This window comes from Vombatus ursinus, unplaced genomic scaffold (assembly GCF_900497805.2).
Source record: "Vombatus ursinus unplaced genomic scaffold, bare-nosed wombat genome assembly UNPS02013950.1, whole genome shotgun sequence".
In the NCBI taxonomy this organism is placed as follows: Eukaryota; Metazoa; Chordata; class Mammalia; order Diprotodontia; family Vombatidae; genus Vombatus; species Vombatus ursinus.
Window position 1 is genome coordinate 423,856 of NW_020953728.1, and position 26,580 is coordinate 450,435.

At 34.2% G+C, this 26,580-nt stretch overlaps 1 protein-coding gene and 1 pseudogene across 1 annotated transcript in view; both read left to right on the forward strand.

Moving 5' to 3' along the window:
* The window catches only part of SLC2A13 (solute carrier family 2 member 13), a 256,475-nt gene that overhangs the window by 50,241 nt on the left and 179,654 nt on the right, over positions 1 to 26,580 (forward strand). The window contains exon 3 of the mRNA XM_027858988.1: positions 2,669 to 2,877. Within this exon, the coding sequence (XP_027714789.1) occupies positions 2,669 to 2,877 (209 nt within the window). The remainder of the gene's footprint in view (positions 1 to 2,668; positions 2,878 to 26,580) is intronic.
* On the forward strand, positions 16,580 to 16,936 carry LOC114040798 (annotated as a pseudogene).

The window sequence follows — 26,580 nt, forward strand, 5'->3', positions numbered from 1 at the left end:
TTCTTTAATTTTTTTTAATTTAATTTTTAATTTAATTATTTTAATTTTTTTTTGTTTACTCTAGGTCAATTTAAGTAAACCATCATATCATCTGCAAAAAAGTGATAATTTTGTTTCCTCTTTTTTTTTTTTTTTTTTGTTTTCTTATCTTTTGGCTATAGCTAGATTTTGATATGGAATAGCAGTGGTGATAACAAACAGACTTGTGCTTTTCTCCAGATATTATTGAAAATGCTTGTGTATTCAAATTATAGATAATACTAGCTTTTGTTTTAGATAGATATTTCTTATCATATTAAGAAAAGATTTGTTTACTCCTGTGGTTTCTATTTTTTTTTAAACAGCAATGGGTGTTATATCTTGTTAAAAAGTTTTTCTCAGGGCAGTTAGGTGGCAAAGTGGATAGAGCACTGGCCCTGAAGTCAAGAGGACCTGAGTTCAAATCCAGTCTCAGACACATAACACTCACTAGCTGTGTGGCTCTGGGCAAGTCACTTAACCCTAATTGCCTCATTGAAAAAAAAAAAAGTTTTTCTGAATCTCTTGTTAAAATTATATGATTTTTTTGTTTTGTTATAACTAATATGGTCAATTATATTTATAGTTTTCCTGATGTTGAACCAACTTTTCATTCTTGGTATAATTTTGACCTAGTTGTGGTATATACTTTTGTGATGTATTACTAATATTTTATTTATGATTTTTATATCAATATTCATTATGAATATTGGTCTATAATTTTCCCTCTCTTTTCCTACTCCTAATTTAGGTATTAAGTCTAAATTTATATCGTAGAAGAAATTTGAGCCACTCTTTTTTTCATTTTTCAAATACTTTATGCAATATTGGAATGAATTGTTCTTTAAACATTTCAAAAAATTTGCTTATGTGAATGGAGTTTTTTCTTTGGGAGTTGATTATAGCTTGTTCAATTTCTTTTTCTGAGATTGGGCTTTTTATATACTCTATTTCTTTTCTATTAATATGAACATTTTATATTTTGTCAACATACATTCATTTAATTCATATTGTAATTTTTATTGGCATATAATTGAGTAAAATAATATTTGATAACTTTTAAAATTCTTCACTGGTCATATATTCACTTTGTTTCATTTTGATGTTGGTAATTTGGATTTCTTTTTTTTTAAACCAAGTTAGATAATGGTTTATCTGTTTTATTTTTTTCTTCAAAAACAATATTTTCTTCATTTTTCGGGAATGTGCCTTTTTCATTTTTGATAGTAGTAATTTAGTTTTCTTTCTTTTAAAAGGGATACTGAAGCGACAGAGTAGATAGAATGGGGGCCTGGAGTCAGGCAGACCTAAGTTTAAATTTGACCTCAGATACTTACTGGCTACATGACCTTGGACAAGTCACTTAACCTCCATTTGCCTCAGTTTCCTCATCTTTAAAATAGGGATAATAATAATAATATACTAATAGCACCTACATTACAGTGTTGTTGTGAGGATCAAATGAGGTAATATTTCCAAAATGCTTAGCATAGTGTCTGACACATAGTAAGCACTGTATAAATGTTAGCTAGTAAAAAATAATAAAAAAAGGGAGAGAAAAAAATAAATGTTACCTATTATTATTAGCTTTTTAAAAATCAAAATGAGTAAATTTTATTATTCAGAAATGATTCCTAGTTTTATTAATTTAGTATGGGGGAGGGGTTTCCTTTTCAATTGCGTTAATTTTTATTTGATTTTCAAGATTCTATTTTGGTGTTTAATTGGATCTTTAAAATGTTTGTTTCCTCATTGTTTTAGCTTGCATTCCAAATGTATTGATCTATTCTTTCTCTCCTTTGTGTGTTTGATATTTCTCCTTTTCTGCTGTTGCATGTGAGTTTTTTTAAGCTCTAATACTTGGTCAGTTTTTATAAAGAATATGTAACATATGTATGTTATGTGTGTATTGACACACTCATATCTACTGGTAGGTCCTCATTCAGTTTGCATGATTCAAGGTATGAAGTTATCCTAGCTAGACCCTATCACCAGTGTCCGCAGACCTAAAGAGGTCTATCTCTCTGTGTTGACCTGTGCCGGAATAAATGACTCCCTTGATTTGTTTTCTTGGATTTCCTGATTAGAACCTGGACTGGTACTTTTTTCTAGATCTTTGTAAGTAGTTGTAAGAGCTAAGTTATACTAATTTCTCTTACTCTGCATCTTGACCGGGTACCTGTTTTTCAGAACAATGTAACAGCATTAAATATTACTGCTTTCAGGGACACATTATATTATATTATATTATATTAATATATACATATTATACTTTGAACTCTTTGTGACTTTATCTGTCTGGTACAGATTACACCACTGTGTCTTTCTAATTATGAACCCTTCTGAAATGAGGCTGGCACTGAGATGATGGACACAGTCTACACCTGTATTTTATGCTTATTTATCTTTTAGCAGCTCTTGGTGCTTGTTCTGTATAATTATAGTCCTGAAGAACCCAGTGACACCTCTGATATAAGACAAAATATTGTAGTGGACACAAAGTAGAGAGAAGTTCATGTATACATAATGTACAGAAAATAAATCTTTTTTAGATTCATTTGAAATTGCCTTCGATGTGATCAATGTAATTATTTTATGCTTTATTGCTAATGACATTAGATGTCATAAAGCTCTATTTTTCTTTTGGTAGGTATATGCTGGGCCTTTCAGCTATCCCAGCAATAATACAGTTCCTTGGATTTCTCTTTCTACCGGAAAGCCCAAGATGGCTTATTCAGAAAGGACAGACTCAGAAAGCTCGGAGAATTTTGTCACAGATCCGAGGCAACCAGACAATTGATGAGGAATATGATAGTATCAAAAACAATATTGAAGAGGAGGAAAAAGAAGTTGGTTCAGGTATGTTACTTTTACAGTTGTATTTTTTGCATCAAAAGAACATAGAATGATTTCATTCTTACATTGTATTCTTTTAGTAATATGATATCTCTAAATTACATGGTGTATAGCCTTCTACAAGATCTAAGGTAATAGGATTATAGAGCTAGAGCAAAAAAAGAGACCTTAATGATGATGTTCAGTCATTTTTCAGTAATATCTGCCTCATCAGGGCATTTTCTTGGCAAAGATATTGGAGTGATTTGCCATTTCCTTTTTCAGCTCATTTTACAGATGAGGAAACTGAGACAAACAGGATTAAGTTATTTGCCCACTGTCGCACAGCTAGTAAGTGTCTGGGGCCAGATATGAACTTGGGAAGATGTCTTCCTGATTCCAGGCTTAGCATTTTACCCACTGCACCATCTCATTGCCCTAAAGGAGACCTTTGAGGTCATCTACTCTAACCTTCTCAATTTATAGATAAGGAAATTGAGACCTAGATAGTACTAATTATTTACCTAGTTCACACATCTTAGTCGTCAGACTACAAATCCATCCTCTTTTCCACTAAATATATAGCCAAGCCAAAATGAATTATTGATTTGAATAATAATAACTCATTTGTTCATTACTTTAATGTTTGTGAACAGTTTTATGTATATATATACTATATACTACATAGAATTTCATTCTATTTCATATTAATCATTGTAGTTAAAAGTTAAATGGCTATTTTATATTTAAATTAACTTCCATGGTAACAATTCTGTGCCATAGGAATTACTTTGTGTAGTAGGTATTATTTCAGTTTCAATTTTATTTTTACATTGTAGCATAATTATATGCCATCACAATCATATACCATAACTTGTTCAGTGATTCCCCAATTGATTGGCATCCCCTCAATGTCCAATTTGTTGCCACCACAAAAAGAACTGCTATAAATATTTTTGTACATATAGGTCCTTTTCTTTTTTGTTTAATTTCTTTGGAATACAGATCTAGTAATGGTATTGCAGGGTTAAAGGGTATGCACAGTTATATAGCTCCTTGGACAGAGTTCTAAATTGATCTCTAGAATGGTTGGATAAGTTCACAACTATCCCAACATTAGTGTCCCAATTTTCCCACGTCCCTTCCAGCATTTATCCTTTTCCTTTTCTGTCATATTAACCAATCTGATAGTTGTGAGGTGGTACTCAGAGGTGTTTTAATTTGCATTTTTCTAATCAATAGTGATTTAGAGCATTTTTCATATGACAATAGATAGCTTTGATTTCTTCATCTGAAAACTGCCTGTTCATATCCTGTGACCATTTCTCAATTGGAGAATGACTTGTTCTTATAAATTTGCTCAGTTCTCTGTATATTTGAGAAATGGGATGTTTATCAGATACACTTGCTGTAAAATGTTTTTCTCATTTTTCTGCTTTCCTTCTAACCTTGGCTGCATTGGTTTTGTTTGTGCAAAACCTTTTTACTTTAATATAAATAAAATTATCCATTTTTATTTCCTGTAATCTCTTTCTCTTGTTTGGTATTGAATTCTTCCCTTCTCTATAGATCTGACAGATAAACTACTCCATTCTCCCTTAATTTGCTAATGGTATCATCCTTTATATCTAAATGATGTACCCATTTTGATCTTATCTTCGTATAGGGTGTAGGATATTGGTCTAAACCTAGTTTCTTCCAGCCTGCTCTCCAGTTTTCCCAAATAGTGAGTTCTTGTCCAAAAAGCTTGGATCTTTGCATTTATCAAGCACTAGATTACTATGGTCATTTACTACTGTGTATTGTGAACCTTTTTTATTTCACTATTCCACCACTGTATTTCTTAGCCAGTACCAGAATGTTTTCATGGTTACCACTTTGCAGTACAGTTTGAGATCTGGTACTCCTTGACAACCTTCCTTCACAATTAGAAAATAATTAATTTCCTTAATATTCTTGATTTTCTATTCTTTTGGATGAATTATATTATGATCTTTTTCTTCTTTATAAAATTATTTTGGTCATTTGGTTTGTATGATTCTGAATGAACTTAGGTAGAATTATAAAAATAATAGTTATTATTATTATACTAGCTGTACCCATGAGAAATTAATATTTCTCCAGTTGTTTAGATCTGTCTTTATGTGTGTGAAAAGAGTTTTATAATTGTGTTCATATACTCTTGGCAGGTAGGCTCCCAAGTATTTTACATAGTTTCTAGTTATTTTAAAAGGCAGGTAGGTGGTGCAGTAGAGTACAAAGCCTAGAGTGAGGAAGACTTATCTTCCTTAGTTTAAATCTGACCTCAGACACTTACTAGCTTTGTACCATGGGCAAACCACTATACACAGTTTCCCTTGGTTTCTTCATTTCTAAAATGATTTGGAAAAGCAAATGGCAAACCACTCCAGTATGTTTGCCAAGAAAACCCCAAATGAAGTAAAAAAGTAAAAAAAAAAAAAAGACTAAAAAATGACTGAACAACAACAACAACATATATTTATTTTAAATGGAATTTCTCTTTCTATCTCTTGTTGCTGGAATTTGTTAGTAATGTATAGAAATGTTGATGATTTATGTGTATGTATTTTATATACTACAACTTTGCTAAAGTTGTTAATTATTTCAAGTAGTTTTTTAGTTGATTCTCTAGGATTCTCTAAGTATATTATCATACTGTTTGCAAAGAGTGACAGTTTTGTTTTCTTATTGCTTATTCTATTTTTTTCAATTATTTTCTTATCTTTTTCTTGTATTATGGCTTCTATAGCTACATGTGGATGTATGCCTATACATTCATTTCTAGTGCAATATTAAATAATAGTGGTGATAATGAGCATCCCTGCCTGTCTACTCATCTTATTGGGAAGTCTTCTCACTTATTCTCATTACAGATAATGCTTGCTAATGTCTTTAGATAGATACTACTTATCATTTTAAGGAAAGCGCCATTTATTCCTATGCTTTCTATTGTTTTAAATAGAAATCCGGGTGGTATTTTGTCAAAAAGGTTTTCTGCATCTATTGAGATTATCATATGATTTTGTTGGTTTTGTCATGGATACGGAAAATTATGCTGATCATTTTTCTAATATTGAACCAATCGTTCATTCCTCATATACATACCACCTGGTCTTAGTGTATGATTTTTGTTATATATTGTTGTAATCTTCTTGCTAGTATTTAGTTTACAATTTTGCATCAATATGCATCAGAAAATTGTCTATAGTTTTCTTTGTTTTTGCTCTTCCTGGTTTAGCTATCAGTACCATATTTGCATCATAAAAGGAATTTGGTAGGACTCCTTCTTTGCCTACTTTTCCAAGTAGTTTATAAAGTATTGGATTAAATTGTTTTCTAAAATTTTGGTAGAATTCACTTGCAAATCCATCTGGTCCTAGGGATTTGTTCTTAGGAAGCTCATTTATGACTTGTTCAATTTTTTTTATGAAGATAGAGTTTTCTATTTCTTCTTCTATTAATCCATGTAATTTATATTTTTGTAAATATTTATCCATTTAACTTAAATTGTTAAATTAATTGGCATATAATTGGGTAAAATAGTTACTAATAATTGCTTTAATTTCCTCTTCATTGGTAGTGATTTCAACATTTTCATTTTTGCTACTGGATATTTGGTTTTCATCTTTCTTTTCTAATCAGATTAATTGGTCTCTTATTTTTTCCCCATGAAAACAGCTCTAGTTTCATTTTTAGTTGAATTGTTTTCTTTTAATTATATTAATTTCTCCTTTGATTTTTAGGATTTCAAATTAATTTGTAATTGCAGATTTAAAATTTGTTCTTTTTTATTCATTCATTCATTCGTTTACTTATTTATTTATTTATTTTTAGTGAGGCAATCGGGGTTAAGTGACTTGCTCAAGGTCACACAGCTGGTACATGTGAAGTGTTTGGTCTGAGGCCAGATTTGAACTCAGGTCCTCCTGACTTCAGGGCCGGTGCTCTATCCACTGTGCCATCTAGCTGCCCCTAATTTATTTTTAAACAAAAAAACCCAAACATTTATTTTTAGTTTTCAACAGTCACTTCCATAAGCTTTTGAGTTTTAAACTTTGCTCCCCCACCCTCCCTACCTCTCTCCCCAAGACAGCGTGCAGTTTGATGTAGGCTCTACATATACATTCCTATTAAATGTATTTTCACATTAGTCATGTTGTAAGGAAGAATTAGAACCAATAGGAAGAACCACCAGAAAGAGGAAACAAAACAAAACAGAAGAAAAAAAAAAGAGCAAATAGTATGCTTCGATCTGTATTCAAACTCCATAGTTATTTCTCTGGATGTGGATAACATTTTCCATCATGAGACTTTTGGAGATATCTGAGATCTTTGCATCGCTGAGAAGGGCTTCGTCTGTCAAAGTTAGTAATCAGACAGTGTGGCTATTACTGTGTACAGTGTTTTACTGGTTCTGCTCTCTTCACTCAGCATTAGTCCAAACAAGCCTTTCCAGGTTTTTGTGAAGTCTGCCTGCTTATCATTTTTTATAGCACAATAGTATTCCATTATATTTGTATGCCACAGTTTATTCTGCCATTCCCCAGTTGGGCATCCCCTCAAATTCCAATTCTTTGCCACCACAGATAAAGCTGCTGTAAATATTTTTATACACGTGGGTCTTTTCCCCATTTTTATGATCTCTTTGGGACACAGCCCTAGAAGTGTTATTGCTGAATCAAAGGATATGTACATTTGATAGCCCTTTGGGCATAGTTACAAATTGCTCTCCAAAATGGTTGGATCAGTTCACAACTCCACCAACAATGCATTAGTGTTCCAATTTTCCCATATTTTCTCTAACATTTATCATTTTCCTGTTTTGTCCTGTTGGCCAATCTGATAGGTGTGATGTAGTATCTGAGAGCTGTTTTGATTTGCATTTCTCTAATCAATAGTGATTTAGAGCATTTTTTCACATGACTATAGATGGCTTTAATTTCTTCATCTGAAAACTGCCTGTTCTTATCCTTTGACCATTTCTCAATTGGGGAATGACTTGTATTCTTATAAACTTGACTTAGTTCTCTATATATTTTAGAAATGAGGCCATTATCAGAGACACTGCTTGTAAAAAATCTTTCCCAGTTTTCTCCTTCCCTCCTAATCTTGGTTGCATTGGCTTTGTTTGTGCAAAACCTTTTCAATTTAATGTAATCAAAATTATCCATTTTGCATTTCATAATGTTTTCTGTCTCCTGTTTGGTCATAAATTCTTCTGTTGTCCATAAATTTGACAGGTAAACTATCCCTTGCTCTCCCAGTTTGCTTAAAGTATCAGCCTTTATATCTAAATTGTGTACCCATTTTGACTTTATTTTGGTATATGGTGTAAGATTTAGGTCTATGCCTAGTTTCTGCCATACTCTTTTCCAGTTTTCCCAGCAGTTTTTATCAAATAGTGAGTTCTTATCCCAGAAGCTGGGGTCTTTGTGGTTTATCAAACAGTAAATTACTATAGTCATTGACTACTGTGTCTTGTATACCTAACCTATTCCAGTGATACAACACTCTATTTTTTAGTCAGTACCAAGTAGTTTTGATGATTGCTGCTTTATAATACAATTTAAGATCTGGAACAGCTAAGTCACCTTCCCTAATGTTTCTTTTCATTAGTTCCCAAGGATTCTGGACCTTTTGTTCTTTCAAATGAATCTTATTATTATTTTTTCGAGTTCTATAAAATAATTTTTTGGTAGTTTGATTGGTATGGCACTGAATAAGTAAATTAGCTTAGGTAGAATTGTCATTTTTATTGTATTAGCTCAGCCTATCCATGAATAACTGATGTTTTTCCAGCTATTTAGATTTAACTTTATTTGTGTGAAAAGTGTTTTGTAATTGTGTTTATATAGTTCCTGGGTTTGTTTCAGCGGGCAGACTCCTAAATATTTTTTAATGTCTACAGTAACTTTAAATGGAATTTCTCTTTCTATCTCTTGCTGTTGGGCTTCGTTGTTCTTATATAGAAATGTTGATGATTTGTGTGGGTTTATTTTATAGCCTGCAACTTTGGTAAAGTTGTTTATTATTTCAAGTAGTTTTTTCCTTGACTGTACAGGATTCTCTAAGTATATCAGATGATAATCTGCAAAGAGTGATAGTTTTGTTTCTTCTTTGCCTATTCTAATACCTTCAATTTCTTTTTCTTCTCGTTGCTGAAGCTAACGTTTCCAGTACCATATTGAACAATAGTGGTGATAATGGACATCCTTGTTTCACCCTCAGTGTTATTGGAAATGCTTCTTACTTATCCCCATTACATATAATGCTTGCTGAAGGTTTTAGGTAGATGCTACTTATCATTTTAAGGAAGACTCCATTTATTCCTATGCTCTCTACTGTTTTTAATAGAAATGAGTGTTGTATTTTGTCAAAAGCTTTTTCTTCAGCTATTGAGATAATCATGTGGTTTCTGTTATTTTTGTTGTTGATATGATCAGTTATGCTGATAGTTTTCCTAATATTGAACCAGCCCTGCATTGCTTGTATAAATCCTACCTGGTCGTAATGTATTATTCTCTTGATAAGTTGTTGTAATCTCTTTGCTAATATTTTATTTAAAATTTTTGCATTTATATTCATTAGGGAAATTGGTCTATAATTTTCTTTCTCTGTTTTGACTCTTCCCTGTTTAGGGGTCAGCACAATATTTGTATCATAAAAACAATTCCACAAGACTCCTTCTTTGCCTGTTTTACCAAATAGTCTATATAGTATTGAAATTAATTGTTCTTTAAATATTTGATAGAATTCACTTGTAAATCCTTCTAGCCCTGAACATTTTTTTCCTAGGGAGTTCATTGATGGCTTGTTCGATTTCTTTTTCTGAGATGGGATTGTTTAAGTTTTTTACTTCCTCTTCTGTTAATCTGGGCAGTTTTTATTGTTTAAATATTCATCAATTTCACTAAGATTGTCAAATTTATTAGCATCCAGTTGGGCAAAATAGTTCCTAATTATTGTTTTAATTTCCCCTTCATTGGTGGTAGATTCACCCTTTTTATTTTTGATACTGGTAATTTGGTTTTCATTTATCTCCTCTTTCTCCAGTTTATTCATTTAAGCATTAGGAGATGTGAAATTTACCCTAAGAACTACTTTCATTGTATCCCATAAGTTTTGGTATGTTGTCTCATTATTGTCATTCTCTTGAATGAAGTTATTCTTTGTTTCTATGATTTGTTGTTTCATTCTTTAGGATTAGATTATTTAGTTTCCAATGAATTTTTAATCTATCTTTCCATAGCCCTTTATTACATGTAATTTTTATTGCATTATAATCTGAAAAGGATGCATTTAATATTTCTGCCTTTCTGAATTCAATTGTGAGGTTTTTATGCCCTAGTACATGGTCAATTTTTGTGTAAGTGCCATGTACCACCAAGAAAAAAGTATATTCCTTTCTCTACGCATTCAGTTTTCTCCAGAGGCCTACCATAGCTAATTTTTCTAAAATTCTATTCACCTTCTTAACTTCTTTCTTGTTTATTTTGTGGTTAGATTTATCTAGGTCAGAAAGGAAGAGTTTGAGGTCCCCCTCTAGTATAGTTTTGCTGTCTCTTTTCTTCCTGTATTTCCCTTAACTTCTCCTTTAAGAATTTGAATGCTATACCACTTGGTGCGTTTATGTTTAGTAATGATATTACTTCATTGTCCATGGTGCCTTTTTAGCAGGTTGTAGTTTCCTTCCTTATCTCTTAATTTGATCCATTTTTGCTTTTGATTTGTCTTGAGATCAAGATTGTTACCCCTGTTTTTTTATTTCAAGTGAAGTGTAATATATTCTGCTTTTACCTTTTACTTCTAAACTCTATGTGTATCCCTGTGCTTCAAATGTGTTTCTTGTAAACAACATATTGCACTCCGCAATATGGTTCTTAATCCACTCTGCTATTCATTTCTGTTTTATGGGAGAGTTCATTCCATTCACATTCACACTTATGATTACTATCTGTGTCTTCCTCTCCATCCTATTTCCCCACTGTTTATGCTTTTCTCTCTTTTCTCTCATATCCCTCCTTAGTATAGTTTTGTTTTCGACCACTGCCTCCCTCAGTCTGCTCTCTCTTCTATAAGCCCTCTCCCTTTTTCCCCCTTTTACCCTTTCTATTTCTTCCCTCCCTTTTCTTTTCCCTTTCCTCTCCTACTTCCTATAGGTTAAGTTAGATTTCTACACCTAACTGATTATGTTATTCCCTCTTTAAACCAAATCTGATGAGAATAAGGTTCAAATAATGCTCATCTCCCTACCATCTTTCCCTCTACTGTATTAGGCTTTTGTGCCTTTTCATGTGATGTAATTTACCCTTGTCTGCCTCTTCCTTTCCTCTTCTCCCAGTTCAATCCCTTTTCACCACTTAATTAAATTTTTTTATCATCACATCAAAGTCAACTTATACACACACCTTCTAAGTATACCCCTTTTAAATGTCATAATAGCATTACAGTTTTCAAGAGTTACAAGTGTCATCTTCCCTTGTGGGGATGTAAACAGTTTGCCCTTATTAATAACATGTTGTTGTGTTTTGTTTTTTTTTTTCCTGTTTACCTTTTTATGCCTCTCTTGAGTCTTGTACTTGAAAGTTAAACTTTCTGTTGAGCTCTGGTCTTTTCATCAGGAAGGTTTGGAAGTTGAATGTCCATCTCCTCCCCTGAAAGATTATGCTCAATTTCCCTGGGTAGTTAGTAATCCAAGCTCCTTTGCCTTACAGAATATTGTATTCCATGCCCTCTGATCTTTTCATGTAGAAGCTGCAAGGTCCTGCGTAATCCTCACTGTGGTTCCATGATATTTAAATTATTTCTTTCTGGCTGCTGGCAGTATTTTTTCTTTGATCCAGTAATTTTGGAATTTAGCTACAATATTCCTTGGCATTTTCAATTTGAGATCTCTTTCAGGAGGCGATGGGTGGGTTCTTTTGGTGATTTCTTTCGATTTTTCTTTCTATAATTTGACCTCTGGTTCTAGGATCTCAGGGCAGTTTTCTTTGATGATTTCCTGAAGTATGTTTTCCAGGTTCTTTTTTTTTTTTCATTATGGTTTTCAGGTAGACCAATAATTTTTAAATCATCTCTCCTGGATTTATTTTTCAGGTTAGTTGTTTTTACCAGTGAAATATTTTATGCTTTCTTGTATTTTTTCATTCTTTTGTTTCTATTTGACTGATTCTGCTTCTCTCATAGAGTCATTAACTTCCACTTGCTCCATTCTAATTTTTAAGGAGTTGTTTTCTTCTATTAGATTTTTTTACCTCCTTTTCCTTTTGACCCATTTTACTTTTTAAGGAGTTCTTCTCTTCAGTGAGCTTTTGTGCTTTCTTTTCCATTTGGCAAATTAACCTTTTTAAGCACTTGTTTTCTACAGTTAATTTTTGTCCTTCCTTTTCCAAGCTATTGATTCTGTCTTTCATACCTCTCATTTATTTTCCCAGTTTTTCTTCCACCTCTCTTATTTGACTTTTAAAATCTTTCTTGAGCTGTTCCAAGAATGCTTTTTGGGCTTAAGACCAGTTCATATCCCTCTTTGAGGTTTCTGATGTGGGTATATTGACAATGTTGTCCTCTTGTGAATTTGTGCCTTGATCTTTCCTGTTCTCATAATAATAATCTATGGTCATTATCTCTTTCTGCTTTTTGCTCATGGTGTTTGCCTATTTCTTGACTTTTTTTTTTAAAGTTGAGCTCTCCTGCTGGAGAACATGGGGCACTTATCCAAGCTTCTTGTCCTGGGATCCCGTGACCTGGTCACTGGCTTTGTGTGCTGGGGCCTCAGGTGCTGGCAGTTGGAGGCTGTAGGGCTTTGGCTGCTTACCTAGCGTTGGTCTGGGGTCAGCAATACTGGACCTCTTGGGGTGTGGATTAGGAACCTAGCCCCTAGGCAATGCTTGCTCACCTGAGCCTTGCACAGGGATGTTTCACTGTTGTAGGATGTCTGTCAGCCTGGCACTTTGCCTCCTGGAGTTGTGCTTCCCAGAGTTTTGCTGCGGCACCAGGTGATTTGGCTGCTGGAGAACACCATTGCACATGGTGGTTTTCTGAACTGGTAGCTACTGGTTATCTTACCTGTACTGAGGCACTCAGGAGGTTCCTGGTGTTGGTGCTTGCCTGCTCCACCACCCTGGGTGTCAGGATCTCCCCCTGGTATGCTGAGATGTGGCTTGCGGCTGGCTTTCTGGGAAGCCTCCTGTCCTGTACAGCTCCTTCTCCCCCAGAACAAGAGGGGCCTTTCCAGTTAATCCTCCGAGCTTCCTGGGCTACAAGACTGCTGTGCCCTGTCTTTCTGCTTGCTCAACTCTTCCCACATTTCTGGGCTTTCAGAGGTCATTAAGGCAGGGTGAGAGAGACTTACTTCTTACTCTGCCATCTTGGCTCCAGAAAGCAGAAAAAAATCCCCCCACCATTCTTCTAAGAAGAATGGATGTTTCCTGCTCCTGATCAGAAGTGCCAGGCCCTGGCCTCTGGATGTCCTTTTCTTTTTTTCTCTCCCCTCCACTGTTATGTATTCTCCTTTATATTAAAAATACTTACCACTAAACACAGTCTGGGAAAAAATAGAAGTGTCCATCCTCTAGGGAAAGGCCTGTCGGGAGATACAGAATAATGACTTCTCTTCTAAGGAGATCCCATATCTTTTGGTCATTCTTTGACCATATTTCTTAGTCCAGGTTGTAGTTAATTTACTGGAGAGGATATGAACAGAGTGTTGCACAAAAGAGGTCTCTGAAGATTGTTCAGGGTGTGATATTTTCTTGAGATGGAGGGAAAAAAGCAAAAGAACCCCCCCAAAACCAACAAAGACTTTTATCACAAATACAAACTTGCTTGGAGATAAGATTAGCTTTGGTGGAGGTCCCAGTTTCATGTGACTTCCTTTTTATGCAAAGCTTCAAAAAAACTAAAACCAAAATAAAATCTTTAAAATGCAAATATAATTCATAAGATGCTTTGATCACCCAAGCAATCTGTCAGTTTTTAAGTCTGGATGATCTCCCAATGAATTGAATTTAGAACAATCATGTATCTACCATATTTCTTATCTGTAAAATGAGATGGAGAAGGAAATGGCAAACCACTCTAGTATCTTTGCCAAGAAAACTTGAAATGGGATCATGAAAAGTCATACTTGACTAAAAAGTGACTCACCAGCAAATATCCACCAAGTTTCCTTCCCCCTCTCACACTTTGTTTAACAAAACACAAACTCAGAATGCCACTAAAATTGTCATCTTTATTGAACTATTGTTAAAAAAAATAAGTAACAAGTAGGCAAAATGTTTAAATATCATAGCAACTCTTAGTAGTTAACCTTGTCACCCATTGCTTCAGGCCATAACAAAATGAGGAAACAAAGCAGAGTAGATGTCTTCAAGAAGTTCTCTCTCCATTAGATTCTCTTATTATGACAAAAAACTTCAGATCCTCCCACACTTTGAAGTCTCCTGGGAAGAGTTATCCCTCTATTGCTGCTATTTCATTCTGTAGCTGGCTCTCTAACTCTTTTTCAGCTTCTCTCCAGGGAGCTTTGTAAAAACCCTCTTGTACTGAAAGTTCTGTCCTCCAGTCCTGATCTAACAGTGAGGCTTCTCTTCTTAACTTAGAAGAAATACAACTCCCATGGTTTTTTTGGTGACTTACTCCTCTTTGGAGACAATTAATCTAGTCTTGTCAGGAGACAAAAGAGACTAAAAAATCCCCTAATTTAGAGAAAATAAACCCCTTGGGGAAGATGAGAACTAGCTTTATTAGTGAAGGATTTGCCTTCTGTGTATGCCATATTAATGTCCTTTTGAATTTCTTTGTCAGTAATAGATATTGTTCTTCCCCCTCTCCTCCCCCGCAACCATCCATACCTCCCCATTCAGAAGACTACTGGTGAGTAAGGATACTCAGAGTGAGGATCTCCCTTCAACATTTTTACTCTTTGTTGTCCTATTTAAACCCTCCATGCTGCCATTTCATTACGTTTATATACCTGTATCACATGTGGAGACTTCCTCCAATAATTTATATACATATATATGTATATATATGTATGTGTGTGTATGTATGTATATATATTATGTACACACACACACACGCACACACTATACTTAATTTAGCATAGTCAGAATATGGAGAACTAAGTCTGATGAGATACTACCTGGTTCAAGGAAAAGGAGAAGAGAGAAGCAGATTGATCAAATATAGTAGTGGGAAAAGTTTTAGAAGCTTTCAATACATATTTCCATATCGGATGGCATATTAATGATGAATATCACAAGCTAAGGAAAAGCATCATGAATAGCGAGTCAACAATGAAGCTAAAGATCTGGGTTAAAGCCTTGCCTCTTATTTAGACTGACTACGTGTAATTCTGGACAAGTCACTTAACCTCTCAGTGCTCTAGGCAACTTTCTAAGGCTATAAATTGCAGAGAAGTTGCTGATCCACCGAGTACAGGGAGTCTCCTTACCATCATAAAATGAAACAGCTTTACTAAACTCCCTCCTCAATCCTTTGTAATTTGACTTCTGACCTCATCAGTCAAGTGAAACTGTTCTTTCCAAAGTTACCAATTGATCTCTTTGCCAAATCCAATCTTATCCCTCCTCATCTCCCTTTTGACCTATTTGGCACTCTTATTCACTGTCTCCTCTTAAATAAACTCTCTCCTCCATATTTTTATGAGACTGCTGTGTTCTGATTTGCATCCTATCTGTCTTGGGCCATTTTCTCTTCTAACTGCACTCTCAAATCCCTTTGGATCCCATGTTCTTTCCAGCTCTTTTTGATACTAAATTTACGACTATAAATGTCTCTCCGCAGTTATATCTAAATACAGGACATTCTAAACTTACAAATACCTATATCTATCAATAGTAGGTCCTCTTGCCATTCAGCAACCAATATAAAAAAGAAAAATATGAAACTTTTGGGGAAACTTATGTATTAAGAAATAGAGGATTGAAAGAAACTGTGAAAAGGAGATTGGGAAGCTAGCTCCAGGAACCCGTCTACCAGTAGGCCCCTAGACACTCACTGCCCACCTTCCACCAGTTGTTTTCCTACACTCGTGTCTGGTCCCACCAAAAGATGGCAGAAAGAAGGTATTCAATGGCTATTTAAAAATGGAGAAATCAATGTTGGACCATGACATTTAAAATTTGCACAGGAAATTAATGCAACCAGGATAAAAAATGAAGCAGTTGACTAGGGGAAACCTGTTACTTGATTCTATTGCTTATTAATTCCCATCCAGGGTTCTAAGGCAATCAAGGGGGTATGCTATACTTCCTCATCTGTTAATATAAATATCTAATTCTCTTATTAATTAATCAATTAACTGTACTTCTACCAGAGACTCCTATAAACTTTTCTCTTCTACCTCTATACTGTTTTGCCACTGATCTCATCACCTCTCCTGGCTTTAATTATCATCTCTATGCAAATAACTCTCAAATCCACTCCTCCAACCTTAAGCTCTTTCCTGATCTCCAGTCTCTCATGTACCACTATCTAGTTAATGCCTATCAATATCTCAAATTAAATATCTTTGCTCTTGAGGTTGGCAGCTTGAAAACTGAGGCCGACTTGAAATATTTCTTCACCAAAAAAAGCAACTAAACTGTATGGCAGCCCTAAGTCACACTGAGATTTTTCAAATATCTACGAACTCTACTTCAGTTTTTCAAGGATGAAGTAATCACATTTCTGTATTTTCAGAATGATTGACACTCTTTATGCTATTCCAGATTTTCAAGAGATGTTTGCCAATCGATTCACAGAAGATGATACAGAGTATCAAGAATACCTGAAACACCCTGCAGATTCTCCTCTAGTTGTTGAAGAGTAGAATAGTAGATTTAGGGGTAATCAAAGAAACAGAGGCAATTCGTTGCAGGTTAACAGACACTTTCAAGGAAAGGATGGCAGGCGGGTTTGGTCAATTGACAGCAGATCTAATCAGTGCCATGGAAGACCCTGAGGTAATAACTACCAGCAGCACAGACAAGAACTTTATTACCCTTATCAATATAGACAATATAGTTATAATCAATGGCCTCCTTATGGCTATTATTAATGTTGGCAACCACCAAGTAAAACCAATTACATTCTCTTCCAACATGTCAAAAGCATGTCTGTTTCCTCTGTTTGGTCATGTTTTTTGTATATGATTTTGTATAGATAATGTTAGGCAACTTGAGGCTGTTGTGTACAAATAAACTAGAGAGAAGTGATGGTAACTGGGAATGATAAATCCTGTAGAGAAGTTATAGACCAAGTTGTTCAACTTCTACCTCAAATTCATCTTCATTTTGTATTTTGTTGGTGAATTGAATTTCATGTGTTTTCTATATAAGGCTTCCAGTAGTCATAAGTTTGTAACTCAGCCATAATTAGGAATAGGAAAAATGTTTGCTTTCTCTCAGATTTAAAGGAATGTCTATAAAAATGTGATTATTTCTGGAATTTTGCAGACTTTAATGAAGTAATTCATGAAAAGACAGTTATATTTGGCTTGCAAAATGTCATATTTAACAGGTGAAAACATTATAATTGATTTTGAAATGATTTATAAATTTGTATTATATATTATAATATAATTTATATTATATTTATAAATTTATAATCATTTATGAATGATTTTGAAATAATAACCCTACTATGTGAATGCCTATTTTAAAGGTCTATACTAGTAAGAAGAGGAAGACCTTAATATCCTGTAGGTATCTTAAACTAAACATGTCCAGAATTGAACTCATCTCCTACCCCACATTCTTCCCTTCTTCCTAACTTCCTTATTACCGTTGAGGGTATCACTGCGCTCCCAGTTACCCTGTACTGCAACCCAGGTGACATCCTCAATTCTTCACTATCTGCCTCCATATCCAATAAGTGGTGAAGTCCTTTTATTTATGTCTTTGTTTCTGCCTTATCTCGTGTATGTGCCCCTCCCCCCACACTGCCACCACCTTTGTGTTGGTTCTCATTTCCTCACAATTGGATTATTACAATAACATGTAATTGGTACCAATAACATGTTGATTGGTATCCCTTCCTCAAGTCTTTTCCCACTCCTTCACCTAGCTGTCAAATTGATCTAAATGTGCAAATCTGTTTTGTCGTTGTTTAGTTGTTTTAGTCAAGTACAGCTCTTCATGACCCCATTTGAGGTTTTCTTGGCAAAGATACTGGAGAAACTGAAGCAAACAGGGTTAGGTGACTTATCCAGGGCCACACAGATCTGACTATATCACTCCTCTATTGAATAAACTCCATTGGCTCCTAGTTACCTACAGGATCAAATTTTTAAAATCCTGTTGGCTTTCATAACTTTTCCTAATCCAGCACTTTTCTAACTTTACTAACCTATATTACCTTTACTCATTCCTCTAAATACTCTGCTATCCAATCACAATGACCTCCTTGCTAGTCCTTGCAGATGATGCTCCATCTCCCCTCTCTGAGTATTTTCACTGATAGTTCTCCATGCCTGGAATGCTGTCCATAGCTTTCCTGGATTCTTTCAGTTCTAAACTGAAGAGCCACTTACTGCAAGAAGCCTTTCCAGTCTTCATTAATCCTAAAGTCTTCCCTCTGAGTCTACCCTAGATATATAGATGTGCTGGTAAATGTTCAACAACCAGCTCTCTGGGGAGAAATGTGCCAATGACACTCCTTTAAAACTTTTTTAATTTAATTTTTTTACATTCACATCATCTACAAAAGTGAGTTTTGTTTCCTCATTTCCTATTCTTGTTATTTCAATTCATTTTTTGTCTTATTGCTATAGCTAGCATTTATAGTACGAATAATAATTCTAGTATTGAGTAATAGTGGTTATGATGGACATTCTTGCTTCACCTCGATCTAACTGGAAAGGCTTATTCTTCATTTTAGATAAATACTACTTGCCACTTTAAGTAAAGCCCCATTTATTCCTATACTACCTAGTGTTTTTATGTTAAATTTATTATTTATTTTTAAATTCACCTTTTAAAAATTGAATTTAGTATTCTCTCTTGCCTCAACAGCTCACTTCCTGAATGAGAAGACAAGCAATATGATATCAATTATACATATGAAATCATGCAAAATACATTTTTATGTAAGCCATGTTGCAAAAAAAAGCAAGAAAAATAAAGTGAGAAAATTATACTTCAGTTTTCACTCAGAATTCATTAGTTTTCTTTCTGGAAATGGATAATGTTTTTCATCATGAATCCTTCAGAATTGCGTTGGATCATTGCATTGATCACAGTAACTAAGTCTATCACAGTTAATCATCATTACAATATTGTTGTTACTGTGAGCAATCATATCCTGGTTCTGCTCAATTCACTTTGAATCAGCTCGTATAAGTTTTCTCAGGTTTTTCTGAAACCATTCTGCTCATCATTTCTTATAGCACAGTAGTATTACATCACAGTTATATACCACAACTTTTATATATGTGTGTATATATGTATGTATATCCCCACAATTGATTTATATTATATTACATTACATTATATTATATATTGATAATTGAGGACATCTCCTCAATTTCCAATTCTTTGCCACAACAAAAAGACCTGCTATTTTTGTACATGTGGGTCATTTTCCTATTTGTGTCCTGTCTTTGAGATACAGACCTAGAAGTGGTACTGCTGAGTCAAAGGGTATGCACAGTTTTATAGCCCTTTGGGCACAGTTCCAAATTGTTCCCCAGAATATGGTTGGAACAGTTTACAATTCCACCACCAGTGCATTAGTGTTCCCTACATGCCTTCCAGTATTTGTCATTTTCCATATGTGTCATGTTAGGCAATCTGATAGGTGTTAGGTAGTACCTCCCAGTTATTTTAATTTGCTTTTCTCTAATCAATAGTGATTTAGAGCATTTTTTCATGTTACTACAAAAGTATTTGATTTCTTCTTCTGAAAACTACTTGTTCATATCCTTTGACCACTTATCAATTGAAGAATGACTTATAAATTTGGCTCAGTTCCCTACATATTTCAGAAAAAAAATATTCTTTTATCAGAGAAATTTGCAGGAAAAATTTTACCCCAATTTTCTGCTTTCCTTCTAAACTTGACTGCATTGATTTTGTTTTTGTAAAACCCTTTTAATTTAGTGTAATCAAAGTTATCCATTTTATTATCCATCCATTACTGTCTCTTGTTTTGTAATAAACTCCTCCTTTATTCCTAGATCTGACAAGTAAATTTTTCTATTATACCTTAATTTGCTTATGATATTACCCTTTGTGTCTAAATCATGTATCCTTTTCTAGTGTTTTCAATAAGAGTGGGAATTATATTTTGTCATAAAGCTTTTTCTGCACCATTTGAGAAAATCGTATGATGTTTGTTATTTTTGTTCTTAATATGGTTAATTGTGCCTGTAGTTTTCCTAATATTAAACCAGACTTGTATTCCTGGCATAATTCCCACCATATTATACTGTATGATCTTTGTGACATATTTCTGTATTCTCTTTGCTAGTGTTTGATTTAAAATTTTTGCATCAATATTCAGCACGTAAATTAGCCTGTAATTTTCTTTCTTTGTTTTAGCTCTTCCTGGTTTAGATATGAAAACCATATTTCTGTCATAGAAGAAACTTGGTTGGATTTCTTTACCTATTTTAATTTTTTTAGAAGCAGTTTATATAGCATTGGATTTACTTGTTCCTTTAATATTTGGTAGAATTTGCTTGTATGTCCATCTGATCTTGATTTTGTTTTTTCTTAAAGATCTCATTGGTGGCTTGCTAGAATTTCCTTTTCTAAGAGAGGGTTATTTAAGTATTCTACTTTTTCTTCCGTTAATCTTGGCAATTTATATTTTTGTCAATATTCAACTAAATTGTGAGTTTTGTTGGCATATAATCGGGAAAAGTAACCCCTACTAATTGCTTTAATTTCATCTTCATTGGTAGTACATTTGATTCTCTTTTCTTTTTTTAAATCAAATCAGCTAATAGTTTATATTTTATGGTTTTTAGATAAAATCAGCTACTATTTTAATTATTAGTTCGATGATTTTAATTTCAATTTTACTAATATCTCCTTTGATTTTCTGGAATTCTATTTTGGTGTTTAATTGGGGGTTTTAAAATTTGTTCTTTTTCTGGTTTCTTTTAGTTATGTTCATTGATCAGCTCTTTCTCTTATTGATGTGAGCATTTAAAAAATATAACTTTCATGCTAAGTACTGTTTTGGCTACATTCCACACATATTAGTATGTTGTCTCATTATTATTTTTAATGAAATTATTGTTTCTGTGATTTGTTCATTGACTCTCTTATTCTTTAGGATTAGATAATTTATTTTCTAATTAATTTTAATATATCTTTCTATGGCCCTTTTTTGAATGTAATATTTATTGCATTAGAGTTCAAAAAGGGTACATTTAATATTTCTGATTTTCTGCATTTGTTTATGCTATTTTTATGCCCGAATACATGGCCAATTATGTGAACGTGTCAGATACAACTGAGAAAAAGGTATACTTCCTTCTGTTCCTATTCACTATTTTCCGTAAGTCTGGCATAACTAACTTTTCTAAAATTCTATTCTTCTCTTCCTCGTTTCTTATGTTTTTAATGGTTAGATTTATCTAGATATGGAGAGATGAATTGAGGTGTCCTACCAATATAGTTATATTCTCTATTTCCTGTTGTAATTTATTTAACTTTTCTTTCAAGAATTTGGATGCCATGCCATTTGGTACAAATGTGTTCAGTACTATTATTACTTCATTGTCTGTTGTACCTTTTAGCAAAATATAGTTTCCCTGAGTATCTCTTTTAATGAGTTACCTTTTTGCTTTGAGGTCATGATTACTCTTCTTCTCCTTTTTACTTTAGCTGAAGCATAATAGATTCTGCTCTAGCCTCTTATTTTAACTCTATGTTATGTTAGGTCTTTCTGTTTCAAGTGCATTTCTTATAAACATATTATTGGATTCTGGTTTCTAATCTAATCTAATTCTGCTGTTGTCTTCTGTTTTATGAATAAGTTCATTGAATTCACTTTCACAGTTATAATTACTGTGTATTTCATTCCATCCTATTTTCTTCTATTTATCCTTCTTTTTTTTTTACCCTCACCTTCTCAAAAGTCTGTTTTGCTTCTGCTCACTGCCTTGCTAACCTATGCTCCCTCTTTTAACTGTTCCCTACTCCTTTCTCTGAGCCCCTTTCTCTCTCACTTCCCTGTAGGGTAAACTGAATTTCTATACCTGTGTGCATATTCTTCCCTCTTTGAACTAGTTCAGATGAGAGTGAAGTTCAAGCATTGTGACCCCCCACCTCCATTTTTCCCTGTGTTGTAAAAGGTCTTCCTTGTTCACCTCATTTATTTCAGGCAATTTTCCCCATTTTTCCTCTCCATTTTCCCAGTGCATTCCTCTTTCTCACCTCTCTCTTTTTTTTTGAGATTATCCCAATATAACAGACGTATACCCATGTCTTTTTTCTAAGTGGACTCCTTCTAACGTCCCTAATGATAATAAAATTCTTAGTCATTACATGTATCACCTTCCCATTTGGGAGTGTAAACAGTTTAACTTTGTTAAGTTCTTTGTCATTTTTCACTCATGTTTACCTTTTTGATGCTTCTTTTGAGTCTGAATGTTTGAATGTGTTTGAATGTCAGATTTTCTATTTAGCTTCAGTCTTTTGATCAGAAATGCTTAGAAGTTTTCTATTTCATTAAATGTCTGTTTTTCCACCCAAATGACTATACTACTCAGTTTCCCTGGGTAGATGACTCTTGGTTGTAATCCCAGCTCCTTTAAGTTTCCAAAATATATTCTAGGCCCTCAGCTCCTTTATCATGGTAACTGCTAAATCTTGTGTTATCATGACAGTGGCTTCATTGTATTGAATGGTTCCTTTCTGGCTGCCAATAATATTTTCTCCTTGACCTCAGAGCTCTCAAAGTTGGCTATAATATTCCTAGGAGTTTTCATTTTGGAATTTCTTTTAGAAGATGTTTAGAAGATTCTTTTCATTTCTATTTTGTCCTCTGGTTCTAAGATATCTGGTAGTTTTCCTTTATCTATTTTGAAAAATATGATAGCTAGACTCTTTTTATTATGTCTTTTGGATACTCTAGTAATTTTTAAATTATCTCTTTTTTAAAATTATCTTTTTTCAATCTGTTTTCCAGGTCAATTGTTTTTCCAATGAGATATTACATTTTATTCTATTTTTTCATTCTTTTGTGTTTATTGTTTCTTGATGTCTCATGGAGTCATTAGCTTCCATATGATCTATTCTGTTTTTTAAGAGTTATTTTCTTTGGTAAGGTTTTGTACCTCTTATTGTCAATGTTGATTTTTAAAGAATAATTTCCTTTCATATTTGTTGTGCCTCTTTTATCAAGCTGTCAACTTTTTCTTTATATTTTCTTGCTTTGCACTAATTTATTTTTTCAATTTTTCTTGTACCACTCCTATTAATCTCTTTCTTTAGTTGTTCTAGCAATTCTTGTTGAACTTGTGTCCAATCTGCATTCTTCTTTGGGGCTATGTTTAAGAGTATTTTCAAGTTGTTGTTCTCTTTGGAGTTTGTGTCTTGAGCTTTACTGTCCCCATGGAAGCCTCAGGTTCCTTTTTGGTTGTTTGCTCATTTTTCCAGCCTATTTTTTGTTTTGGACTTTATGGCTCTATTCACCTCTGCAGGGGATACCTGGCCTGAGCTTCTGTTGCTTAATCTGGGGGCCTGTAGGTTTTTGGTACTTCCTAGGTGGTGTGATCTGGGCAGAGGTCTGGTCGCTTCCTTCCTGCTCTGTTCCCTGGTCCTTATCAAAGTATGGGCCCTACTCCCTTATGGCTGGTACTCCCCACACTGGAATTGTGACCTGTAACTTGGTAACAGGCAATGAGCTGCCCAAAGGGGCACAAGATACTCTACCCAGTGTTAGCACAGGGGTCCTCTGGAATGTCTTTCTGATCAAATGTTGAGTTGTCTTACTGTCCTGGTATATTGGATGTGCCCAGTGCTCAACCTGCTGCTGCTACCCTGCCCCCTAAGACCCTTAGCATTATGCCATGCTCCCAGCCAATTCCTACCCCAATGTCTTCAAGCCTCTCTTTCTGTCTTCATTAGCTGGCCTGCACTGGAACAATGATTGTATGCTGATCTTTGTTGCTTTTCTGTTTAGAATGCAATTTGATATTTTCTATGTTCATTTTGTAGGAGAGGTTTTGGGGAAATTTTGGCAGTCATGACACTTCATTCTGCCCTTTTGATTCAATGATATGGTTCTAACACATCTCTGTATATTTTGCTTATACATAATTATTTGCACATTATCTCTACCATTAGACTGTGAGCTCCTTGAGAGCAGAGACTGATTTTTTTTTGCATTTCTTTGACTCCCCAACATTTAATACCTATGCCTGGTACTTTAAAAATTCTGATTGAGTGACTGACTGCCTTTCACTTGTCTCTGAATAAAAGAACTAGAGTGGACCAGTGCACAATGTTGATAATTCAAATTTTTCTAGATTGTCTGTTAGTCAGCCAGTAGTTTTCAATAGTGTATTTGTGCAGTATTTACTATCTCAATCCTAGGAAGAAAAAAAGGAAAAAATGACTTTCCTTTCCTCAAATGATTTGCCAGTTTTAACTTATGCCCCAGAACATCTTGAAGGCACTTGACACTTTCCAGTGACCTAGTTGGTAAACTAGTTGGAAATGTGAAGTATCTAGGATTGTTGATGTACCTAAATTACCTTATTTCTTTTGGAAAATCACTAGAATAATGTTAGGGAAGACTGATGAAAGTATTAGATCAAGTAGAGATGACTGCTATGAAGCTATTGATTTATAATTGTCAGTTTTTCAGAGCCTCTATTAAGTATGTAGGTCATATAGTATCTCATCAAGGAATGAGTGCTGATCCAGATTCAAATATAATCCCTGATGTTTAATAGCTGTGTGACCTTGGGAAAGTAATTTAACATTCTTGAAACTCAATTTTTTATTTTTTAATTTAAAAAAAATTTTTTTAGGCACCTGGGGTTAAGTGACTTGTCCAGAGTCACACAGCCAGTAAGTATTATGTGTGTGAGTCTGGATTTATACTCAGGTCCTCCTGATTCCAGGGCTGATGCTCTGTCCACTGCGCCACCTAGCTTCTCAAACTCAGTTTCTTCAATTGCAAAATGAGGAAATTGAACCAGATGATTTCTAAGGATCCTTCCTGTTCTACATCTGTGACCTTACAATACCATGACTTAGGAGCAGTCTTATTCCAAGTGAATGATGGTCATTAGAAATCAACCACTTCTTCCAGTAAAAACCTTAATGATGGTGAGATTTGCTTTTCTGTACATAAACTGTAATTCTTAACTTTGAAATTAGATGTCACCTGAAAAATCAAAGGCTATGTGTATGTATAGAGTTAAATGTGGATTTCAGATAATTCACTGACATATTTTGACTAGTGCCAAGTCAGATGCTGCTTTTCAGAAATGAGTAGCAGCACTTGCCAATTTTAATTCAACTAGTGTGAATGAAGATGCTCTGTCTCAAAGGTCATGTGACACCAAAATACCTAATACCTAAGGAAGGAGTGAAGGCTAAAAGTGAAACCAGAAGTCTGGGTTACAATCAAATGGAAATGTAGTTGAGAGTTTAGGATTTCCACCAGATACCATGCCAAAAGTGTATGAGGACCATGTTTTCTTCAATCATTTTTCTCAGTTGTCTATGGATGATACACAGAGAAAGCAGATGGTTGATGGAAGCCTGTTAGAAGTAATATAAGCAGGGCAGCTATGTGGTGCAGTGGATAGAGCCCTGGCCCTGAAGTCAGGAGGACCAGAGTTCAAATCCGGCCTTGGACCAAATACTTACTAGCTGTGTGACTCTGGGCAAGTCACTTAACCCCAAGTGCCTAAAAAATAAAAACAAAAAATAAGTAATACAAGCCAAGAAACAAGGAATTCAAACTCATTGACACAAATTTAATTTCTTAGAAGGCATCTTACTGTTTAGACAATGAGAGAGATTAGAGCTATTTAGCAGAGTCTGCTATTGGATGTAACATATTCCTTGTGCGAAGCCAGGAACAAAAGTTGTTGCTGCCCAGTGCAGATCTGTGGCCTCAAAAGCACTTTGTAATGCCTTTGGGCATATGGGCCAAGAGAGAACCCTAAAATTATTAGGACCTAACTTTATTTGCCCAAGATGGCAAAAAAATCATGATGAAGTATAAGAATTGTACTTGCGTTTGAAGAAAAATATTACCTATTTATACTGAATATATTAGCAAACCTTTAGAATTTTTTTGTATAGATTTTTTTTTAAATCCCCAGAAGGTGACAGTAAATATATAAGCTACAGTTTTGTAATGACTGATAATTTCATCAGATATGCACAAGCATATGTAACTATAAACCAGAAAACTTCCATAGTTATTAAAGTATTGGGGGAGAAGAATTTTTCAGTGTATGGGCTCCCTACCAGGAGTCATTTTGATAAAGGTAGAGTTTTTGAAAACAAATTTCTTAATATAAGTGTTAGCTTTGGTTTCTATTAGGATATCAAGAACTCTACCTCACTCAAGGAAATCTACCACCTAAGTATTTCAATCAAACAATGATGGAGATATGGCATTTTTTTTAGTTCGTGTATTCAATTCCACCAGAAATGATGACTCAGAACTTCCATAATATTTAGTATTGTTTGAATGAGAGCCACATTTACCTATTGACCTATG